Source organism: Anas acuta, chromosome 1 (genome assembly GCF_963932015.1).
Source record: "Anas acuta chromosome 1, bAnaAcu1.1, whole genome shotgun sequence".
Taxonomy (NCBI): Eukaryota; Metazoa; Chordata; class Aves; order Anseriformes; family Anatidae; genus Anas; species Anas acuta.
The window spans coordinates 102,871,438-102,893,087 of record NC_088979.1 but is presented as its reverse complement, the minus strand read 5'-3'; the positions used below and the strand labels follow the sequence as shown (position 1 = coordinate 102,893,087).

Genomic DNA, 21,650 nt, shown 5'->3' with positions numbered 1-21,650 from the left:
ACACAGCAAGAGGTTCATTCTTCTGGCTAAAGTGTTTGTAAATTCAGTCTGGATTTATATATAATACAGATTACTGGAAAGATATTGAAACCTCTAAAGAACTTTAGGCCACATCCTCTGCCTTGCCCCTACACAGATACTGCTTTTTACAAACAACAACCTGGCCAGTGTTTGATTTAAGAGTATTTTGGGTTTCCTAGAAACACAGTATTGAAGTTGAATGCTTTATAAAGCTAGTTAAATAATCAGAAGGCAACTAATGCTGATTTATATCACCTTGGTGTTTGTGTTACAGTACTTATCAGAGAGTACAGTTATAACTGTTGTGGTTGGTAATCAGATTTCCAGAAATGGCCGGAGAATGTAGTTCAGACATGTTTCTTGAAATGTCCTTGCTTGCTTAGAAAAACAAAGAAAGAATTGCACTGGTTTTGTTTGTTTGTTTTTAAATTTAAGCAAAATTCACATTAATGTGAAAATATTCCCCTCAGAAAATTTGTTTTAGAATATTTTGTTATCTAAGGGCTTAAGCCTGGGTAGCAAAGGTAAATCAAGTAAGGGAATAAATAAGAAATGGCCTGAATTTTGATTATTTTATTTTAGTTTATTTTAGTTTAGTTTAGTTTAACGTGCAAGCTAGTTGTGTGAGTCCTCATGATCCTTTCTATTGTTCTGAGCATCAGAATGTGGATTCTGGATATCTTAACAGCCTCGTGGCAAAGGAGAGGAGAAAGATAGTTGTTCCTTCAAACCAAAGACCCTGGACCCTTACTTACTCTCTGGTGAGAAAACAAAATTCCAGAAATTTCAAAATCTTATTTTGAAAGAGATATACTATCATATATGTTAGGAAACAGTCTGAAAACAAACAAACAAACAAAAAAAAAACACAAGCAAACAACAAAAAAAAATATGGACCTGCTGTAGACCAAAGGAAAAATAAACTTTTGGCTGATAATCAATATTTACAAACAAGATGTTGATATGAAAAAGGAAGAAAAATAACAGAGATAAGAGGAGCAGTAATATGATTGCAGAACTTTCCACTTACACAAGAAAAATACCCCAGGGTTAACTCTAACCTTGTTCAATTTTTTTACGAAGTCTCAGGGAGACAGGAAACACCTTCTGATGTGTCACCTGCAATCCCTTTTTTCCTCATCTGCACATACATGATTATTACTAGTATAATTTTTTCTTTCTCTGAACCCTTCCTTGATAAAAGCCCACAGGTATTTCCACTGTGAACCAGATTCTCAAAACTACTTCCCAGATGTCATCTGTTTCTGCTTATTTAACAGAGTTCAAATGGATTTTGACAAACAGTGTTTCTTCAAGAGGCAATGGAGTAAAGACCTTTAATGACAGAACTATGTGTCATCTTTGCCTACGAGCATAAATTTGCACAGCGGGCAGTATGGTGAAAACAGCTTATCATCAACTCATCACCTCTCATCACTGTTAGAATGAAATGCAAATGGAAATGAACATCACTTCAGTCATGGCTGTGAAAATTAGCATCTGTGACATTAGCAGTGGCTCATTTCTTATACACTCAAAATTTCAGGGAGAAAGAAAAAATTTAAAACTTGCTATTTTCAGAACTCTACCAATCTACCTTTGAAATAAAATTAAACCCCTCAGTTTTACTCACTCAAGAATAAATCCTAGTTAATATTCATTAGCAATGCACAATCTCTTCACTGCAGATCTTGTCCTACAGAAGATGTAATTGTCTTGAATCTTTTTTTTTTTTTCCTTTAGGTTTGCTGTACCTATTTTCTATTTTATTTTTTTCAGTAAATATTCCACATTAGACTGCACAAGCCACTGTCTAAGAAAAGTGGAGCACCAAAAAACTTGTTTGTAACATCTGTCTGCACTAAAGGCTTCAAACACAGGCAAGTGATAAACTTTACACAGATGACAAATCCCATAGAAATCAATAGGATCACAGCTAATTTGATCATTTATATGTTTTCAGGATAAGGATCAGGCCTTCTGTGAAGAATATATACAGAAGAGAAATCCTGGACTCATTAAACCTATGGTAAAAACGTGCATTGATTTCTGTGCAGGCAGGGTTTCAAATAATGCTTTTAAAAAGGAAAATTAATGATATAAAATACTACTAGGGGACAAAGTTGCGCAGTAAAATATTTCCTTCCATTGGATTTGCCACTATTTTATTATAGCCCTGAAAATAAATAATAGTTTATCACCTTAGTAAGTGACTATTGATTTAATTAGAAGCTCGGACGTATTTTTGCCTAAACAAAATACACAGGCATTGACCCTGAATTGTCTTATACCAGAAGTAAGCCGAGTTCCACACATCGAGTATATTTGGAAGCAGAAAAAGAAAACAAAAATGTCTCAAACCTTTAGCATAAACATAGATCATCTGTCATGTAAAATAATGACATAAGACTTTCCAGAAAGTAAAGCCAGGAAAAAAATGGCACAAAGTTGTGTTTGCTTCAGCTTGAAGTAAAGCCAAGAATCATCATGCAGCTCTCAAGTTTGCTATGTCTGTAGGAATTTGAGAGAAACATAAGAAAAGCTTCTGCCCAGCACGTTACATTGTGTGAAGTGAGCAGCACAGTGCAGGGCCCAGCAATGCAAGGGACCCTCTCTGGCTGCAGCAAGCTGCTGGGGCCAAGGTGGACTCTGGTGATCAGTGCCACAAACGTGATCAGGCTATGTGCAAGCCCTAGTTTGTTTGACCTCACCTGCCCACAAATAATACTGAGATGTGGCTTGGAACAGCTACACCACATAAACCAAGTCATGTCCAGGCTGACAGAAAAGTGAAGGGGACAGGTGAGTTCTGAAAGGATGCGCTGAGAGTTCATGGGAAGTGCTTCGTGGGAAGTGCTCATGCTGTACTGTGATAGAAAGTCATTTAAGGACCTGCACAGACAGACAGGTTGGATTAGAAAGAGGACAGGCTTGAAATAGAGAGCTTAAACCCTCAATAAGTATGAATTTCTTCAATATTAGGCAGTGTATTTTTAAGCCTGAGGACTGTTCCTTTACAATTCAACTGCCTAGGTTCTCAGCTGCTGTACAAGTTGTAAATTTATAAATCCACACCAGTATGTGCAGCTATAATGATAAACATTAGCAAATGATCAGAATCCTTTCAGTATCTCTTTTGAAAATATTTATCTCCCCATTTTCTCTGGGATAACACCAGGTATAGATTTTTTTTTTAATATATATATTTTGCTCAAAAACGAATGTTTATTACATTTATTATCTACTTTACATACAAATCACATAGTAGTTACATACATATCCACACATATATAAAAGCTGCCAGATATGCAAAAATGTTATTAAGCATGTCTGTAGTGCTATAGTAATCCTTGCTGTATAAGGAAAAACTGCAACACTAGAATTTCATGGCAATGGACAAGTATCAACCTTTGGATAGAAGACACTGAGAGCTGCAAGATGCTATTTCTTATCTATATAGCACCTAGCACATTTGCTGAATTCTTTAAACTGCCACAACAGTGAAGTAAATGTATTACAGAGAACTGGCAGTTAGATAAGTGAAAGTCTGTATTAGTCCTCCACTGGCCACTGACCTGCCCACCACTACTAGTGGCTCTATACAGGGACAGTGAATTGCCAAGTGAAAGGTTTCAACAGCAACTGTGCATGGTATTCCTTCATCTTTATCAAAATGTATAACCACATACTCTTCATGGACATTAGGTAATTTCACATTAGAGTGTAATAAAAACAAAAGGATTAAAAAGAAAATGAAGGTGAAACACTTGAATTGATGCACAAAAGTTCATACAAATATGATAAAGACAACTGGTCACAATGGGTAAGACTGAGTTGCCTAAACAGATGTTTTGGTTGTCCTGTTTGTGGGTCTAAGGAGGCAAACCACATTTTCACTTAACAGTCCTATGGCTTTCCCATAAGTCTCGTGTCATATGTGTCAGCCCCATGTGTCTGTTCTGGAGACACTAGGACATCTGGGACAGCCACCTAAAGCTGAGGAAAGGTAGCCCAAGAACTCCACAGTGACAATTCTTCCCTGTGAGTATAAGGTGACGTCAAATATTACCTACACAGAGCAGGGGTTGCCAGGAAGACATCTAGAGTAGTCACTTGTGAAATTCTGTAACTTCTGTTAGGAGGTGAAGACATGCATCCCATGTTACCCAATTCTGTATTGAGCAAGTTAGGTATTTGCCTTGCTTACGCAGTGCATGTTTTGAAACATGCTACATCAAACAAAAATTTCTCCTGTCTCCTCCCACAACCTTTTTGTGAATAGCATATTCAGCAAAAGATTCTCATAGTGGAAGGTTTACACAGTTCTTTGCAAAAGTGAGACTATAGTAGGTAAAGTGTTTCAAAGTATGCTATCAAGGCAGAAAGATTCTAAACTACTTCACAAAGACTTTCCAATTTCTGGTAAACATTTAAAGAAGACTGTCAGCCCAGTTATGTCAGGAGGTTTGACAATCAGTCAAGTGTTTAGACTCTCTTTATCTCTGCTTTACACACACAGTGAATCTGTATATATATATATATATATAATGTTCACAGACTTTTATGAGTATATATATATATATATATATATATATATATATATATAGATTCAAGAAGCCACAATGCCAGCATTTTAATAGCATGGAAAACATTCATGAATGAATAACCAACTGTGTGGGAAAAAAAGAAAATCAGATCATTTGTTAAGTAAAGTATTATTCTGGAAGAAGAGAGTGAACAAAAATGAATTTTGCAAATAATCAGTGGATTCAGTGTCTCATGATCCTTTCTTATTTATAGTGTAATTCAATACTAACTATACTCCTTCCCTGCCTTTAAAAAACAGTATGATGGTGGAACAGAAGCAAATAGATACCATATAAACAAATGAAACACTTAAAATATATACACATCCATGGAAAAATGACTTCAAAATTGTTTCAAATCCATGGAACATATTAATTTTAATTGTTAATGAATCAGAGACTAAAACTGCAAATGTGGTATATAAAAGCCAATGCCATGTAAAACCAGAAGACATTCTTTCCGAAAAACTGTCTTCAATAAGCTTGTGGAATACAGAATGTGAGGTGTGTTCCCAAACAATGAGAGGATGGATATGTAAACTAAGAGACACTGAGTTACTGAAATCAGAGGTATACAAAATGGGTTTTCTAGTCTCTTATTTAAATTTTAAGCACTGAAAAAATGATATGGAAGTGCTCACATCTAGCAGCATCCATTTCTCTTAATGCTCACAACACAATTTGAAAGGTTATTCTACACACAGTCCAGGGACTTAAAGTAAAGTTGTACGGCAGGACATATCCCCATGCATCTTCCAAAACTCACACTTTCTTTCTTGCAACTCCAGCTTGTAGAAAGTGTTCAGTGTAGCAACTTATTGAATTATTCAGACTATTTCTTTCAAGCTGAAAATATTCCCAGAAAAGTGAAGACGACTAACACTGATTGCCAAGTACCATCTCCTCCTCTAGTAATGATGATACAAAAGCAAATTTATTTTAAAAAGGAACAAATATAGTTTTTCTATTCCATCACTACTTCTCACACACTTTCTTGGGACATCATCCATTTATTACAAGTGCAAGGGAGAAAGGGAGCTTTTGTGAGTGTCTCTGATTAAAGCTTAATGCAGAACATACACCGAGAGACAACATCCAGTACCAGGACCCTACAGTAGCTTCAGAATTATGATTTCTTGGATCAGATCATTAAATTTATAAAGAGAGTACATAAAACTAAATTCTTGAAATTATACTACAGAGGGACATGCTGAGGAAATCCTGAATTACTTGAGGTTTTGCTTTTCAGCTCCACATTTTCTGTAAAGGCTGCAAAATCTTAAGAGCTACTCCACGGAATTACAACCAGTCCTACGCCTCTCAAGTACCTAAATATTCCTTTTAAACCTTGTTAAGAATTCCTGTTATAATTCATTGACAGTAACAGTTAAACATTCTTACCTTTGGTTTTTGGCTTTTCTCCTTATCAGACACATTGGATGGTTTTCTCTTCAACATTTTAAATTCAGGTTTATCCAACTGATGTTTAACTGCTACTGGCTTGCAACTAAACTAAGCACAAAAAAATGTATACCACACAAGAGCACATCAGTTAATGCAGTTCCTTATTCTGTCAGGATGTGACCACGCAGCTGCTTTGCAGAGCGGGTGAGCAAGCTGAAATGGTAGTTTGGGGAGGTAGTGAGGAAGGAGGGGAGGAAGTGACGGGCAGAGAGAGAGAGAGAGGTGCACTAACGAGATGGTTTGAAAATGAGGACAGGGTGCAGAGTAAGAAATTCTTTAAAACTTCTGTGTTACCATCCGGCCTCAATAAGACATTGCACAACCTCAAGAAATCATTCTCTTTTCCTCTCTCATTTTTCCCACTCAACCTAGTGGCAAAAACTGCACCCTTCATTTCAGCTTGTGCTGAGACTTGAATGTGAAGAGGGTGTGCTGCTCTTCTGAGCACCAAGGGATATTATTTCCCAGCAGATCTGTGCACTATGACCTGTGCACTATGGCACACGGTCAAGCTGCTCCCTAATGTCTCCCTTTCTCTCTTAGCTCTAGTCATGCAATAAATGCAAGAATAAAGGCTAGTGTTTGGGAGAGAAGGAAGGATTTCTAAAGCCATTTTCTTATTTTGCATGGTAGAATATATTTTTTTTTGCCTTTCATCGCAGAATTTGGACACCCTGAAACAGCACTTTTTAGTCTTCCACTGTTGTTGGTTCGGTGGCAAAGTAGAAGGGAGAACAACCAAGTCTAACAGAAGGCTTACAACAAAGAGCCATGGGAGAATGATAAATTAAAATTCTATTTTTTACCCCCTTCAAAAACAAGTCAGAGCTAAATGAAAGTGGTGGTACTAAGATAGCTTAGAATTTATGCTTATTTTTGTTTGATATAATTTGCCAAAGTCAAACACACACAAATCTGGACTATTGTAAAAAAAAAAAAAAAAAAACCTTATTTGTTGTGAATCATAAAACATAAAGCCTGAAAAGATGGTGGAAAACAAAACAAAACAAAACAAAACACAGCTTTTTGCTGAAAAATGGATGAAAATTCTCAATTACAAACCTAAAATCTTTGGGCTACGCATAGAAATTCAATGAAATCGTAACATTACCACAAAGGAATAAAGAAATCTATTTTTAAGTGAATTGCAGAACTGACAAAATGAAGAAAAAAACTTTGGTTGAAAATATTATTTTTCAAACTTTTGTTGACATTTTTCCAAAATGAAAAAAAAAAAAAAAGTTTTCAAAAATATCTAATTTAAGCAATTTTTTCTCATAAGATTCGCATTGGTAAAACCTCTTTACAAAAAGCAATTTTGTGAAAACTCTCTTGCACCAAATAATTCACAAGTCATTGTGAATCCAAATACTCAGTGCACACACCCTAGCAAAGTCCAGTCTTTTCTTTCTGAATGTCATCATTTTACATGTAATAGTAGATCTGGGTGAACACAGACTTCAAGAGAAACTGAAACAAGAACCACCTGAACTGAACAACAGAAGAACTGATAGTCAAAACTGATAAGAGATGCATAGGTCTGATTTTTTAGAATTTCCTTTCCCAACCCCAAGCACACTTAAAATTTTTTGAAGCATAAATGAGGAGACAATGCTGGATAGGCAGGCAGTCTCTTTGTTCATCCTCTATCACATGAATACTGCAAGGAGGGAAAATACACTACTCATCAGATGAATTCCTATTTCAGTTTCCTATTTGGACTACCAGTTAAATATATAAGAAAAGTTTTGAGGGCCTTCTTGGATTCTGATGGATATACAACTGAATGGACTGAGACTGATGGGTAAGTTATGATTACATATGCTAATGGTAAAATGAGGTTTTCCTTTTCAGAACTTCTAAGAACTGGGTGGTTAAGAAATAGAGGAGGAACTGGGCTTAAGATACAGAGATTATGCCAAATACAAAGCAAGATTGTTCTTCAGGTTATTGGGTTGCAGTGAATTATGTGTTGAACCTCAGCCAGTTAACCAAGATGTTTCACTTCACAATTTAATCAGAACTACTCTCATTTAGAATAGAGCTGAATTTTATTATCAATAATAAGATATCTCTCAGATCTCATCATCATTATTATTAATTAAATATGGATTATTATTAATAATGACAATGATAAACTCTGAGGGATATGTTATTCATAATTATTAATAATTAAAATAATTAATTGTTATTAATAATATTGATGAACTATAAGGTATATGTTTCTTCCACGTATCTGTTACCAACACCCATTTTAGTTTTTAACCCTGAGGAGGTTTTACCATGGATATTTAATCAACCTTAGTAATTCAGTAGAGCCATATGTTGTTATAGTAGTTGTATGTATGTTTTACAGTGATTAAACCCAATTATTTATCTATATATATATATACATTGCAGTATATTGCTTTTCTTTTTAATCTGTTCCAAACTGGAGGATTAAATAAGACTGTGCTGATAATTAGACTGTGATTTCCTGTCTCAGGCCACTGTTAAAATCTTCATGATTAATAAAATGAGAACTCATCAGAAGAGTAATATATGAGCTTCCTTTCTGTAGAATATTTATTGTTAAACAGGAAGAAAGAGGCCATTTCAAGAGATATAGTACCCACCCATATCTATTTCCTTTCCTCATCCACATATCAGAAAAATTATAGCAGCTTGAAAGCTGACCTGATTAGGTTCTTGCCCTTGGAAGGTTGACCCACACTAGTTTTAAAAAGTAACAAAGTGAAGAAAATCAAACATATATAACAGTAAATTCATTTAATCCAGTTAACCAATACATTTAAAAGAGGGTTCTTACGTTTTAAGAATTAATAATAAGCCTGGTGCTTATATCCTCTGTATTTCAAGCAGATTTTGCAAAGAGGAATGAATACCTATGTAAAATTAAAATAAAAATTCTCATATTTAATTTTCTGTTGGACATGATTACAGGTAACCTATTCCATTTCCTTGTTGGTTTTTGGAACTGATCCAAGCCACATTGAAATCAATAGAATTTTTTCAGATTAATTTTATGAGGCTTAGATTGGACTCCATCCTGAAATACCTAGGCAATGCCACTCTTTTCTCTCTAAAGTCCAACAGGAAAAAAGGTTTTCCACTTAAAAATAATTAAGATGACCCCATGAGAATGATTCCCAATGTCATTATATTTATAAAAGGCAATATACATTATAGCTTATTATCATTATTCAGTTTTAATGAGTGGACTATGATGAAAGATCCTGGATACTCAAGTGCTTTATGTGTCACCCTCCCACACAGTATCAAGTGTCACAACAGTATCAAGCACCACACTCCTCAGTGACTCTGTCCAGTTCCCTTGCCTGGAAAGAAGAAACTACTTCCAGACTAAGCTGCAAGTACAAACTCATGTTTTCGGTATCTGATTATTTTTATAGATCTAAAAAGTAGAGTGAAAATTAGAATTAAGGGTTTGATATAGTGGTCACTTGTCAAAACGCAAAGAAAATTAGGTATTTTTCATATTAGCAACTCAGTTTTCACTGCCTGTCAGACAAATCTGGCCCAAGTTTAACTGAAGACTCAGAGATACATGGGGACTGCACATTGCTTTCCCTTATGCTGAGTGATCCCAAAGTGTGTTAGTCTGTTTTAATTAAATTAAAACTTGTGTATTTCACAAGAAAAGAAGGGTGCCTTCAGCCTCTGCTTTTATGTCCATGCCTCTCTGTGTATGATCTGGCTTGCTTAGGTATTGCAGAAATCTCAGAACAGGAAGTGGAGCTGAGCAAATAATTTGCCGTGAATAATTTACTTAACAATTTTAGTCTTTATTTCCTCAAGGAATGCTCATGAGCAGAACACAGTTTCCTCAAATGTACTAATTACTGGTCAGAATATAGCTAGATACTTCCCTCTCCTGGTCTAATCTGTACAAGGGCCAGCTACGGTGCAGTTTCTGCTACTTGTCAGCACAGTTCTCTCCATAAACTATGATGGCAAAGAGGCTACCGAAATTAAAGGAAGAAGAGTGAAAAAGTGAGGTCCCTCTCCCACTGGAGTGAGCGTCCCTTTACCACTAGCAAAAGAAGCTAGATGTCGTTGGATGGGCTGTCTTTTAAACTAAACACTGACTTATTGTTTTAACTCTGAAGACTGAGGCTCTGTTTTTTCTTTGAGATTATGGGGAATGGAGCAGGAGCTTAAGGTCCCATACTCACTGTAGATTCATCACTCTGAACACCCAAAACTTAGCCCTCAAAATTGGCCCACAACAGTTATGGGCTTTTCTTCACACAATGAGTTGTGTAATTTCTTATTGAATTGGATCCCATATGCTTTTTATCAGGAGAAAAAAAAGAAAAAAAGAAAAAGAGGCAACATAAACTCAGGCTCTGAGAAAGACAAAACAGGATTAACAATATTTTAAGTTTACGCCCTTGATTTGCCATAGGGTTGACACTATATCAAGAAGACTCCTATCCTGTATGAGGTAGAATTCTTATGAAGGCTGTAGAAATTGGCTATTCAGCAAAGCTTAAAATCAAACACCTAAAGGTTGCTTCAAAAACTTGATCTTCTCTAAATAATTTAAACTGGGGGCAGGGGGATTTTTAATGTTATACATCCACTGAAACAGCATCAGGAAACAAAAGAGTGGAGTCCAAGCTTGTTAAAGCGACAGTAAGGGCACAGATAAGCAGGAATATTGCCATTATGTTGAGTCCCAGAAAATGTGAATTCAGCCTCCCTGAGACTCTTGGGCTTCCTTTTCTTCCTGAAAAAAAAAATATTTTTACAATTCTTTCTTTCTATATGCTAATCCTTTGCCACTAAGGTCAATGGAGTTGCAAAGAAATATGGCAGGGACAAGCTATAGAGCATCACTACCAAAGCTCCTACTGAATTTAGAGTCATGTCTAGCACAAAAAACAGTTCCTAGTGGGTAAGAAAAAATGTCTTATTGCCAGGCCCCCAGACTATGTCCTTGGCATGGTCCCAACATCACATGGCCCAAGGGGAAAATGAAGTACCAAGAACTTATCTCAAACTTTGCTCCCAGCACATTCTCTTGTATTAGCAGTAGATGAACAGATCAGTCATACCTACACTATGTCAAGTTAGCACTAACACTAATAAAAATCTATTCTATTGTGACAGAAGGATTCTCAAGGAGATTGGCTTTCACCTATTGAAAAAATCCCTTTCTTATTACCTTGAAGAGTAAGAGCCAAAGTTGTATCTATATCTTCTAGGTATGCCTGTTGGGAAAACTCAAAGTCAGCAAGGTTGGTATCTTGTAAAACATAGCCACAGGCTTATCCAGTATCCCTGTAATAATTTCCAACAGAAATATGTGCGTCACTGGTGGTTTTCCTGTATAGTTTATTGTAAGAAGAGCTCATTTTATAGTCTGTGATGAATAACAGAAAGCAACTGACAAGCTGCTGTGGGTTCAGGCATGTATGTGAATAGGATGTTGTTTCTCAGAGTGAATGTTAAGTGGTACCTCAAAGCTGCACGGCAATGTTTGTGCCTGAGACATCTCAGTGGATTCTGTTAGTTAACACTGGGATTGCTTATCAGATGCAAGGGCATTTTATCCCACATAATTTGCAGGTTTGTATAACTGTTGTTTTTTAATTATCCAGATAAAGCTCAGCCTCCCAGAAATGCATTTAAAGATAAAAATGACAGCTGCCATGCATATCTATTCAAACATGACATTTGTGATGAAGGAAATTGATACAAAAATAAATTTAGGCTCTCTGTCTTAATCTTACACACAAAATGTGACATGCTTCATTCGGCATTTAGAAGACCAGCTTAATGCAGCGGCATTGGCAGTGCAGCAGGGGATTTTCTCAAGGTATGTACATGACGTCTGCCTGCCTATCTCTGATTAGAATCAAGATCAACAAAAGTAAATTCTGATTAACTCTGATACACAGCCTGCTGTCAGGAAACTCTTTGTAGTTTGAGCTATCTTTTACCAGTAAACATCTCCTGCTGAATTTCTTTGCTGATGTCAGAGTGTCAAGTTTCTATGTCATCACAGCATTAGGACTGGTCTTCAGATGATAACATGAAAAAGAATAAAGGCTGGCATTCACTTGTAGGGCTTCAGTTTCATTTTGCTTTGAAAGGAAAAGGTACTCTTCCTGTTTTCCTTAGTTTGAAGTGGATGATAATCAAAATTTGGAAGTGACAGAGAGGGACAAATTTGCTTTATTTGCAATTGTTTTATAAATTTTCCTTCAACTCATCTAACTGATGTGATAGTCAGCAGAAACAAAAAATTGCTTCATTGCCAAAATAGGTGATTAGTTTCAATCTTCTATTTGATTTTCTTCTTCTTGAAATGCTGTGCACTGGAGTGGCTTATCTGTTGCAACACTTGATTCAGGTGCTAACATCTATGGCAATACCTTCAAAATCAAGCAGTGTGTGGTCAGGTTAGCTCCATCAGCAGACCTGCCAAATCACATATACTGGGAATGAGACTTGAGCAGCTGATTTGCTCTTGCCCTTGCTTCCAGGCCTGAATCTCCCTGCAGGGAGGTCTGCCTCCTGCTCTGGCAGGCACAGGTGGTTAGCCCAACCCATTGGCCTCATGCTCCAGTAAAGGGGTGATCCAGGGTGGGCAAACTGCAGCCACACTGAGCTCCACCATACAGAAGAGAAGGTGCTTTTTCTGATGGAGTTCAGCACTGAGTCCCTCTCTGGGGAGGACTGGCCAGGTGATTGCTTGCCTTGCTCAGGCCTTCAGGGGACACTTCAGACTGAATGATCATGATTGAGCAAGTTGCCCCAGGCCAGCTGAGCCTCACTAACAAGATGGGAAGATGCTCTTAGCCCATCACCAAGATGAAGTGAAGCACATTCTCATAAATTTATTTCATTAAGGATTTAAGATAATGTTCATTATCCCAGGCTGTCTGTGGACTAAAAGCACTCACAGGGACAGTCACGGTACTCAGCAGTTGCAAGGTAATTACCTACATATCAGTAACTTGTCTTTGGGGATTGAAGGGAATGGACAGAGGAGGCTGTCTGCAAACTCTGCTCTGTTGGATGGATGCTTTGCCTCTTTACAAACAACTCACTTTCCTTTAGGATTCCCTCTGCCAACCTTGATTTATTTTTTTTCAATATGTTATCGAACTCTTTCCTTTCTCACTTCCCCACAAGTGTATGAGTTCTTTGACTCAATCTTTGTATACCATATTTCTAGAGCATCTTTTACTACCTCTTACTTTCTTTTATGTGATCCCTGTTACTTCTTTCACACACACTGTCTTGGGTGCTTTCTATTTCCTTTGCCTTGCTGCTGCAAAAGAAAGCAGACGTTGATGAAAAAGTGACAAAACTTTTTCCTACAACAGCTTGATGATCTGCTACAAGCTCTACTGAGCTACAGACTAGGACAGAAAACTGGAGAGGTGTCTCACTCCAGGAGTAGAAAACCTCTGAAAGGTAGATACAGGCCTGTTATTTTACAGGAAATAATTTATATATCTATATGTACTAATATGTATGGTCACCCGAATTAATTGATTTCATCCTTCTCCACTTGTACAAATCTCTCTGTAGGATGTGAGCTGTCATCTGTATGCATCTGAAAACCGTTTTGTGAACTATGACAGTGGCTAACACACTAGTCATAGAATTATAGAATGGTTTGGGTTGGAAGGGACCTTAAAGATCTTCTAATTACAACCCCTCATGCCATAGGCAGGGACACCTTCTGCTAGTACCCTGTCAATGTTTTCGATTTTTATTTTATTTTATTTTATTTTATTTTATTTTATTTTATTTTATTTTATTTTATTTTATTTTATTTTATTTTATTTTATTTTATTTTATTTTATTCTATTTTATTTTATTCTATTTTATTATTTTATTTTATTTTATTCTATTTTTTTGATTTTTGATACAAAAAAGCCACATGTACTGCTGTATTGCTGAGTTTTGAGCAAGGATGATAAGCGAGAAAGGAAATCTGCATTTTAAAACACTACACAATCCAGAACTAAACACAGAAATCCCCAAAAGATCTGCAATATCGCCTGTCTTGTGATTCTAAAGTATCTGAACTCTTGATTTTTCCATTTCCCATGCACTGTTTGTTGTCACTTCTTGTGGTATGCTGTCAAACGTAAGTTGTAAGTAGAAGTGAACAAGAATTTTCATGTCATTTACCTAATTAATTTGGTCCTTTCACAAAAAATAGTCAGCCAGATTTCTTCAAATGGATTAGAGCATAAGCACTTCCAGCAAGAATTATGTTTTGTTCAAGTTTCCAATTTGTTTTGCTCCTGTATTAGTGAAGGTGAATTTCTTCAATCAATTAAATACTGTCAGAAAATCAGTCCAGAAATTTCATACCATAGATGAATTCCTTTCAAAATAAAGAAGAATATTCTGATACAAGTCACTGACCACCTCTTTCTCAAACAAACAAACAAAAAAACTTAGTCTCTGTCTTCTAAGGGTCTGTTCATATACCTAAAAGTATTTAAATGGCAGAATTAAAGGTGTGTTCATTATGTATCCACCATTTCATTTCCAATTTTATTTTTCAGGCCCTATTCTTTATTTTACCCACAATTATTTTTTCAAAGCTGGGTGAAAACCCAATATTTAAACTGAGTATTCAGTTTCTAAAAAGAAGTTTGAAATTATGCAAAATATGCCCTGCTTTTAAACAGTGTCACAACAGACACTTCACTGGACTTTAAAATACATTGATTCTAATAATTCATCAGCTCTGGAAATTTTAATGTCATTCTGGCACTGAAAATCCTCACTCCTCCATTTATGCCACTGCAAAGCACTAATATCATATGACTTTACCTATACTTCTATAAGATGAAAACAGAACCCATTTATCCTAATTTATGAAAGGCTTATTTCACAAATAGGCTTTACAGGAACACTTTAAAGCATGCAAAATGTCTTACTGAAGACAATAACTAGCCCAATCAACGCACACATAACAAGCAAGCAAACATAATCATCTCCTGAGACAACTTGGAAATTTCAGAAAATTAATGTTTCTTAAACGAAAAGTCATTTACATCAGCTAAGAACACAAGGAATATAAGGCATTTCTGTATGCACTGCTACCTACCACCTACATTGTCTTATAAATTAAGGTGAAGATCATTGATTCATCCTAGGCTGTGGTTTCCCTAGCCCTGCATTCAATGAAATTCTTACCAAATTAGCCATATAAATGGTATACTGAGCTAATGCAAGCAACATAAAGATTAAATATTTTGACTCCAAAAGGGAAGTTTTTCACCAGTTCAACAAGCACAAGATCAGACCAAAGTTCATGTTTCAAAAGTGAATCTATGCAGAAGTAAAACCGCATTTCTCTGTGTAGTGAGATAAATTGCACTTAAAAAGTTGTGGTCTCAGGCAGATCCCGAGACACCTTATGGCTTCATTGGTCAAAACCTTCATGCCAGCACCAGGAGCTAATGCATTAACACAACACAGGACCAGAACACAGACTGCAGCAGCTGACTTATTCAACAGGAACACTGCTCAGAGTTAATGTATACTTTGTTTTGCTTTGTAAGATGTATGGAAAGAAATGATGACTTTATATATTTTTTAGTAAAAAAAAAAAAAAAAAAAAGAAAAGAAAAGAAAAATGCCAATTATAAAATGCTAGACTGACGTGAGATAATGATCCACAAGAAGGATAATATTAACACAGCGTAAGTATATAAGGCAACAGACAGACAATACATTTTCTCTTGGTATGCAAAAGTGCATCATTTTGGCAATTTTAAAGGATGCTAACAGGAAGTCATCCTTTCATCAGACAGTTGGTTATCAACAAATGCACTTAGTTTAATTATTTTTTGACTCTTAATCATGTTTTGTGAAGCAGGTAGCTTTTCCCTTACCTATTGTGAAATCATATGCCATTTACAAAGAAGTATATGATATGCACATTTTTTCCTGAACTTTTAACAAATACATTTCCCTTCATACTATATTCACAACAACAATCCAAAATAACCTTTCATTTCTCTCTCCAGCTGTAGCTCTAACATCTATGTCAGAAGCAGAACCATGAAATCAGCTGAGGTGAATTGAGATGTCCTTCTGCAGTTATCTGAAACTATATTAAAGATGCTGTGATATTTTTAAAATCTTTTACTGTAAATAAATTCAGTAAATTATCATTCTGTCTTATGCATGCTATCAAGCATGCTATACATGCTAACTACCCAAACTTACAGAACAGACCAACAACGTTTGTAGGAAAAGTTTGAAATTGCTAGGCTTTTTGGTAGTTAGGTACGTTCTCTTCTAGGATTAACAAAGTGTGACATAATTCCCTACATAGATATGAAAAATCCAGTAAGGTATTAAAAATATAAAATAGGACAAGAGTTACCATAGTGAAGAGCAGCAGCATCAGATTTTTTGTATTTGTAAAACCCACTTTGAGATTGCATATTCAAAGTTACTGCAGACAAAGACACTAAATTCCTAAAATTTTCATGCTGCTATGCAGAAAGGTAGCTAGAAACATTGTGTGAGGCAGAATGGCAGCAGTAGGTATAACATATCAGCACAACTCAGTGGTGCATCTGTAGCAAAACTGGAAGAATGAAGATTGAATCATGCCCTCCCAGGCTCCTCTCCTGCAAGCACAAAGCTTGAAGAATGAGTCCTTATACATGTACTTTAAGAGGTGATTTTCACTCACTTTGTGTATTCAGCTGAAGCAAGCCGTATGACATTTAGCCACTTTCTGATATAACAGTTTCTTAGATAAGGCTCCCCATGACGGAAGACATGGGGACATGACAGAAGACAAAGTAAGGCTCTACAGACAGTATTTCTAAAGAAACATCTACAGACATCAGGAAAGAATCTAAAAACATTAGGAAAATGAGAGCTTAAGTCCACTAGTATTCATGTCTTTTCAGCTAATTTCATTTTTTTTTTTCAGTATTTCCATTAAAAGTAAACACTGAAACTTCAGTCATAGATCTTGACTGTTCACCAATTTTAAAATCAAAGCCACTCCAAGTTCACAAGCATTTGCTTTCAACAGACACATATAAATATATTTCAGTTCCTATCACCTCACAAGGCTTAAAATTCAAAATAAGCTTTCTCAAGGCTCTGGGACAGGGTTTAAACAAGGAAATAGTTAGTACCTTTGAATTTAATTATATTAAACTTAGCTGTATTTTATATTTATATTTTAGCTGTAAATTATATTTAGAATTAGCTGTAATACTGTTCCCTTTTGTCTGATGCTCATGTATCTTCACACTCTGCAGTCTGGGGAGCACTGAGGGGTTTCTAGCTGTCTATTTGCCCTGCAAGAGAGGTGCTGAGTACCTGGGGAAAGGCTGAGCTGGTGGACTGATAGGAAGATCAGGGGTACAGTTGAACATAGCTGAAATGCTATAAAAAGCAACAGAAAACCTGTTTTGTAAGTGAAGCTAGCATAGAGAAGCAGCTGGGGATAGTTTCATTTCTTAGAAACCTAGTCCTGTTTTCATGTCTCAGCCACAGCTCATCACCTGAAAAACCATCATCATGGTCCTGCATGCTTTACTGCCACCAATTCAGATGCTCTTTTCTTCTTTTCTGGGCAAAAAAAAAAAGTAGTGTCTCAGCTTGGGTACCTGTGAGTATGACTCCTGCAAAAACCAACAGAACAATGGCTTTATTCTAGGCAAGGATCTGGCTTCCCATCCTGTCATTGAAATAGGAACTAGAGCTGCAGCTTTGAGAAGTAGCTAGCAAAACTGGAGCAGTTGAAAATTGGTGTCTCAGAAAAGCATTTTGGTGCAATCCAGGCATTCTGTTTAGCACTATATTTGTGCCAATGTGATTCCACATGTAATTTAGAAAGCTCTTCTAGGGCTTGTGCAGGGCTCTTTCAACAGAAACACTGTAATGGACAAAAAAAAAAAAAAAAAAAAGAAAAAGAATAAAGTCAAACTGATTAAGAAAACTGAACAGTCAGAAAGACTAAAAAATCACAGTGCTCTAGTGCACAAGAGAAACTTCTGTCTGAAATGAAGAAGAAATCTCTCAGCCATTCTCTTGGCTGTGCAAAAAGCAGAACAGGTCAAATGAAGCTTTCGGTTCTGAAGCACATTTTGCTGTAGAAGAGCATTTTCAGTCAGAAATGTCAAAAAGTAGAGCTGAGGAGAAGAGTGTTTCTTCAACAAAGTAATAAGTGTCAAAATATGCATATCTACTAAGGGTCAGAGGGAAGATGGCTTGTCTGGCAAGAAAGCGAGTCAGACCAGCAGAAGAGCAAAAAACCACATGGTCACTGAAATGACAGAAAACCATGACCATGCCAGCAGGGCTAGCATATTCATTGTAAGACACATGCCTGAGAGGAATGGAGAGTGAATGAACATAGGCATTGGCATAAGCAGTCACTTGCAGTTTCCCCAAACTAACTGTTAATTCCACCACTATATAATTCATCCACATAGAATAGGAATCAATCTTTTGAAGCTTTCTTCTCTCCTCTTACCTGCAAATGGAAGAAAAAAGACATCCTGATCAGCAGTAACCCTAGATTTTTCTTTCTCCTCACCAGAATCCCAGGTCTCCACTAGTTCTGGAAAATGACCCTTGGCCTTTAATTCTCACTGAATACCAACCACAGGCTGCAACAGATGAATATTCTTACAGTATTAAGGACTAAAACCTGCTTCTGTTAAACCTAACCATGTTTCTAAGATACCGTGAGAAGAGAGAAACCCACTTCCAGTCACTCTCTGCCGTTTGGTTTCCAACACGAACATTTTTATCTACCAAGTCCTCTACTCTCTCTTTCCTGTAAAGGATGCCTGTGGCATTCTACAATCACAGCCTCCATATCGCACAGTTATAGGGAGAGTAGATGGGTCAGCCCATGAAGTACCATGGTCCTAATATTTAAGGTATTGAGAAAGATCAGAAATGTTCTAATCAGCTTTTCTCTCTTTGTCTCAGGCTAACCAAAACAGTTTGGGAACACAATTAGTGAAGAGGGCCCCTCAGCTGTGACCCCAGTATGTGTGCTACCATATGCCCTGTCAGCGTCAGTCAAGCTCACCAAGGTCCCATACTTTAAAAGCTTCCAATTAGATTTCCATGGCTTACAAATGGATGCAAGTCTTATTCAATTGCACAGACTGAGAAAAAGCAACAGAAGGATGAAATGGCATATACAAAAATGATATGGACATTGGATTTCTAAGTATACTACTTTGTAAAAGTAGTGAAGATCTTAGCATACAAGTAACAGAAGGGCAGCTTCTAGTAAACACAAGGGAAAAAAATAGTAGCAGTCTGGGACAGACAACTGAACTACTTTCTGCAAGGCTAAGCTTGAGGAATAAACAGTATAAAAACCAACAACCTTTCACATTAAGGTCAAGTGTTTGTTAAAGTGGTGTCTGTAAAGTCCGTTTTTCTATTTTCTACCTGATTTTCTGCTGATTCATAACATTGCAAACAGCAGACTGGATCATTCATTTCTCTTCTCCCCAGTGTACTTTGTGGTAACATGAAACTATATGAAGCATAGTAGTTTCTTTATCTAGGAGTAATTGTTTGTTTTTTTTTGTTTTGTTTTGTTTTTTCTGAAGTACTCATTCTTAAATACATTTGTCCACATTCTAAGGAAGAACTATTCACAAATTACAACGCCTTTAGGAAGAATATTACTAACAATAATTTCACATGGCAATCTTGACACACCAAGAAAGCAATGCTCTGTGTTGCTGCTAGCAAAATTTCAACCAACAGATATATTGAGAACAGCTGAACAATACAGAAAAAAAAAAAAGACCTATGTCTAATTTAAATTTTCACAGATTTGCTAACAGTGGCACCATGGCTATAAAATGGTAATGTAGCACATTCAGTTCTATATTTAATTAAAGGTCAGAAATACAGACTTCTAAAATGTTTTCATAATACATGAAGGTGGACGGGATGGGTGAGATCTGAGTTGTCTCTAAAGTCTCTGTGCCAGAGTCAGCTAACACAGATATTTAATGTGTGTGCTGAAAGATGACCAGCTGGAGGAGTTTTGAGAGTTTGTTGTAGCTGAGGATGGATGTTTATTCTCACAGTTCTTGTTGAGATGACCAGCTTTGATGATCTGTCAGCCTTTTACTGGTTAAGGTGAAACAAGCAATGGCAATGTAAAACACCATAAGGGAGGCCCATGTAAAATGCTGAGGAGGAGGAATAGAAGAGAAAGAAAGGAAAGAAATCCAGGGAAGAAACTGGAGGAAGAGAATTGGGATCATATTTTTCTCTCCAAATAGCAAGCTATTACTAAGAGATCCATTTTATTTTATTTTTTTTCCTTGTGATAACAGGAATAATTTACTGATAATTTACTATCTGCATATCAAGCTTCGATTAAGGTTAGGCTCCAATCAGATTTGTATATGTTGCCAGGGTGAATCTGGATAGCGTGTATCCAACCTAGAGATTTGTCTATTCCCATAACTAAATTGGCCAAAGTTTGCTGACAGAATAGGACCTGAGTCTTACATATACAAGTTTTGGCTATTTGCTTCAATTCAGGACATTCAGGCATTTCAGTACCACATCTCAGGCTATCTCTTCCACATCATGCTGTAGCAAAAACAAGAGAGTAGGTGCCAAGCCAAGATCAGCCAAGAAAATAACATTTTACTTTACTTATAGAATCAGAAAGAGTATTATGCAAAATTTTGGGTTTACTCTAGTAAGTAAATCAACATCAGAAAGAACATCTGTATCATCCTCTGAGTCTAATCCCCTTATAGCAAAATCACCAGTGTTGGCTTTTTTGATTCTTTAAAAGCAAAACCGAAAATCCAGTCCTTGTAATCTTCAATTGAGCCAGTTGGTAGAATGTAAATGCAAAAAATGAGATGTCTTACCACTGCCTGTAATCTAAATCTAAAGAGACTAAACCCACAGAGATACATTAAAGTCAGGGAGCAAACTGCCCATCGGGAAAGCAGATGGCAAAATAAACAATAATGCAGAAAAAAAGAAAAAGCACTAAACCTCTTGCTGGCACTTAATAGTAACATGTGCAGGACAAATCTCACCAGGGTAGAGAATGTTAACAGACTGTTTGTGACAAAATGAAATAGAATTATTTGAATTGACACTTATGCTCTCATAAATCTGACCCATACATCCATACTATTAAAATACTAATAGCATTTGCCCAGGGGCTTCAGCCTTAGCTTGAGATGCTGAGAGTTGCTTTCATTAGGAGCTGGCATATGATGGAGGCCAGTGTTTCCGACACAATCTGGCTTCTACAGGGAATCCTATTGACTCACAAACAGGAGGACTCACCCCAAAGAGCACAGTCTTTATGCACTTCTCTGAGCCTATTTCTGCCAAAACTCTGGCCCAAAGGTCTGTCTCCAGGGGCTCTCCTTTGTAGTCTGTGCTGCTGAGCCTATCCGGGGTATCACTGCTGCATCTTTATTAACTTTTTCTAGGTCAGTTTTCTCTCTCTCCTTATTATAGTTCTATCAATCAATGCTTTAGCCTTTCTGTTTTCTATATCAAATCCCTTGAAAATCTTATGTG

General features: G+C 36.5%; 1 protein-coding gene across 3 annotated transcripts in view; it reads right to left on the bottom strand.

Moving 5' to 3' along the window:
- The window catches only part of SAMSN1 (SAM domain, SH3 domain and nuclear localization signals 1), an 87,585-nt gene that overhangs the window by 28,835 nt on the left and 37,100 nt on the right, over positions 1-21,650 (bottom strand). The window contains exon 1 of one of the 3 annotated variants that reach the window (XM_068690778.1): positions 6,009-6,239. The exons of the other annotated variants lie outside the window; for them this stretch is intronic. Within the exon in view, the coding sequence (XP_068546879.1) occupies positions 6,009-6,065 (57 nt within the window). The 5' untranslated portion in view covers positions 6,066-6,239. Of the gene's footprint in view, positions 1-6,008; positions 6,240-21,650 lie in introns of those variants that run through there. 3 annotated transcript variants of the gene reach the window in all.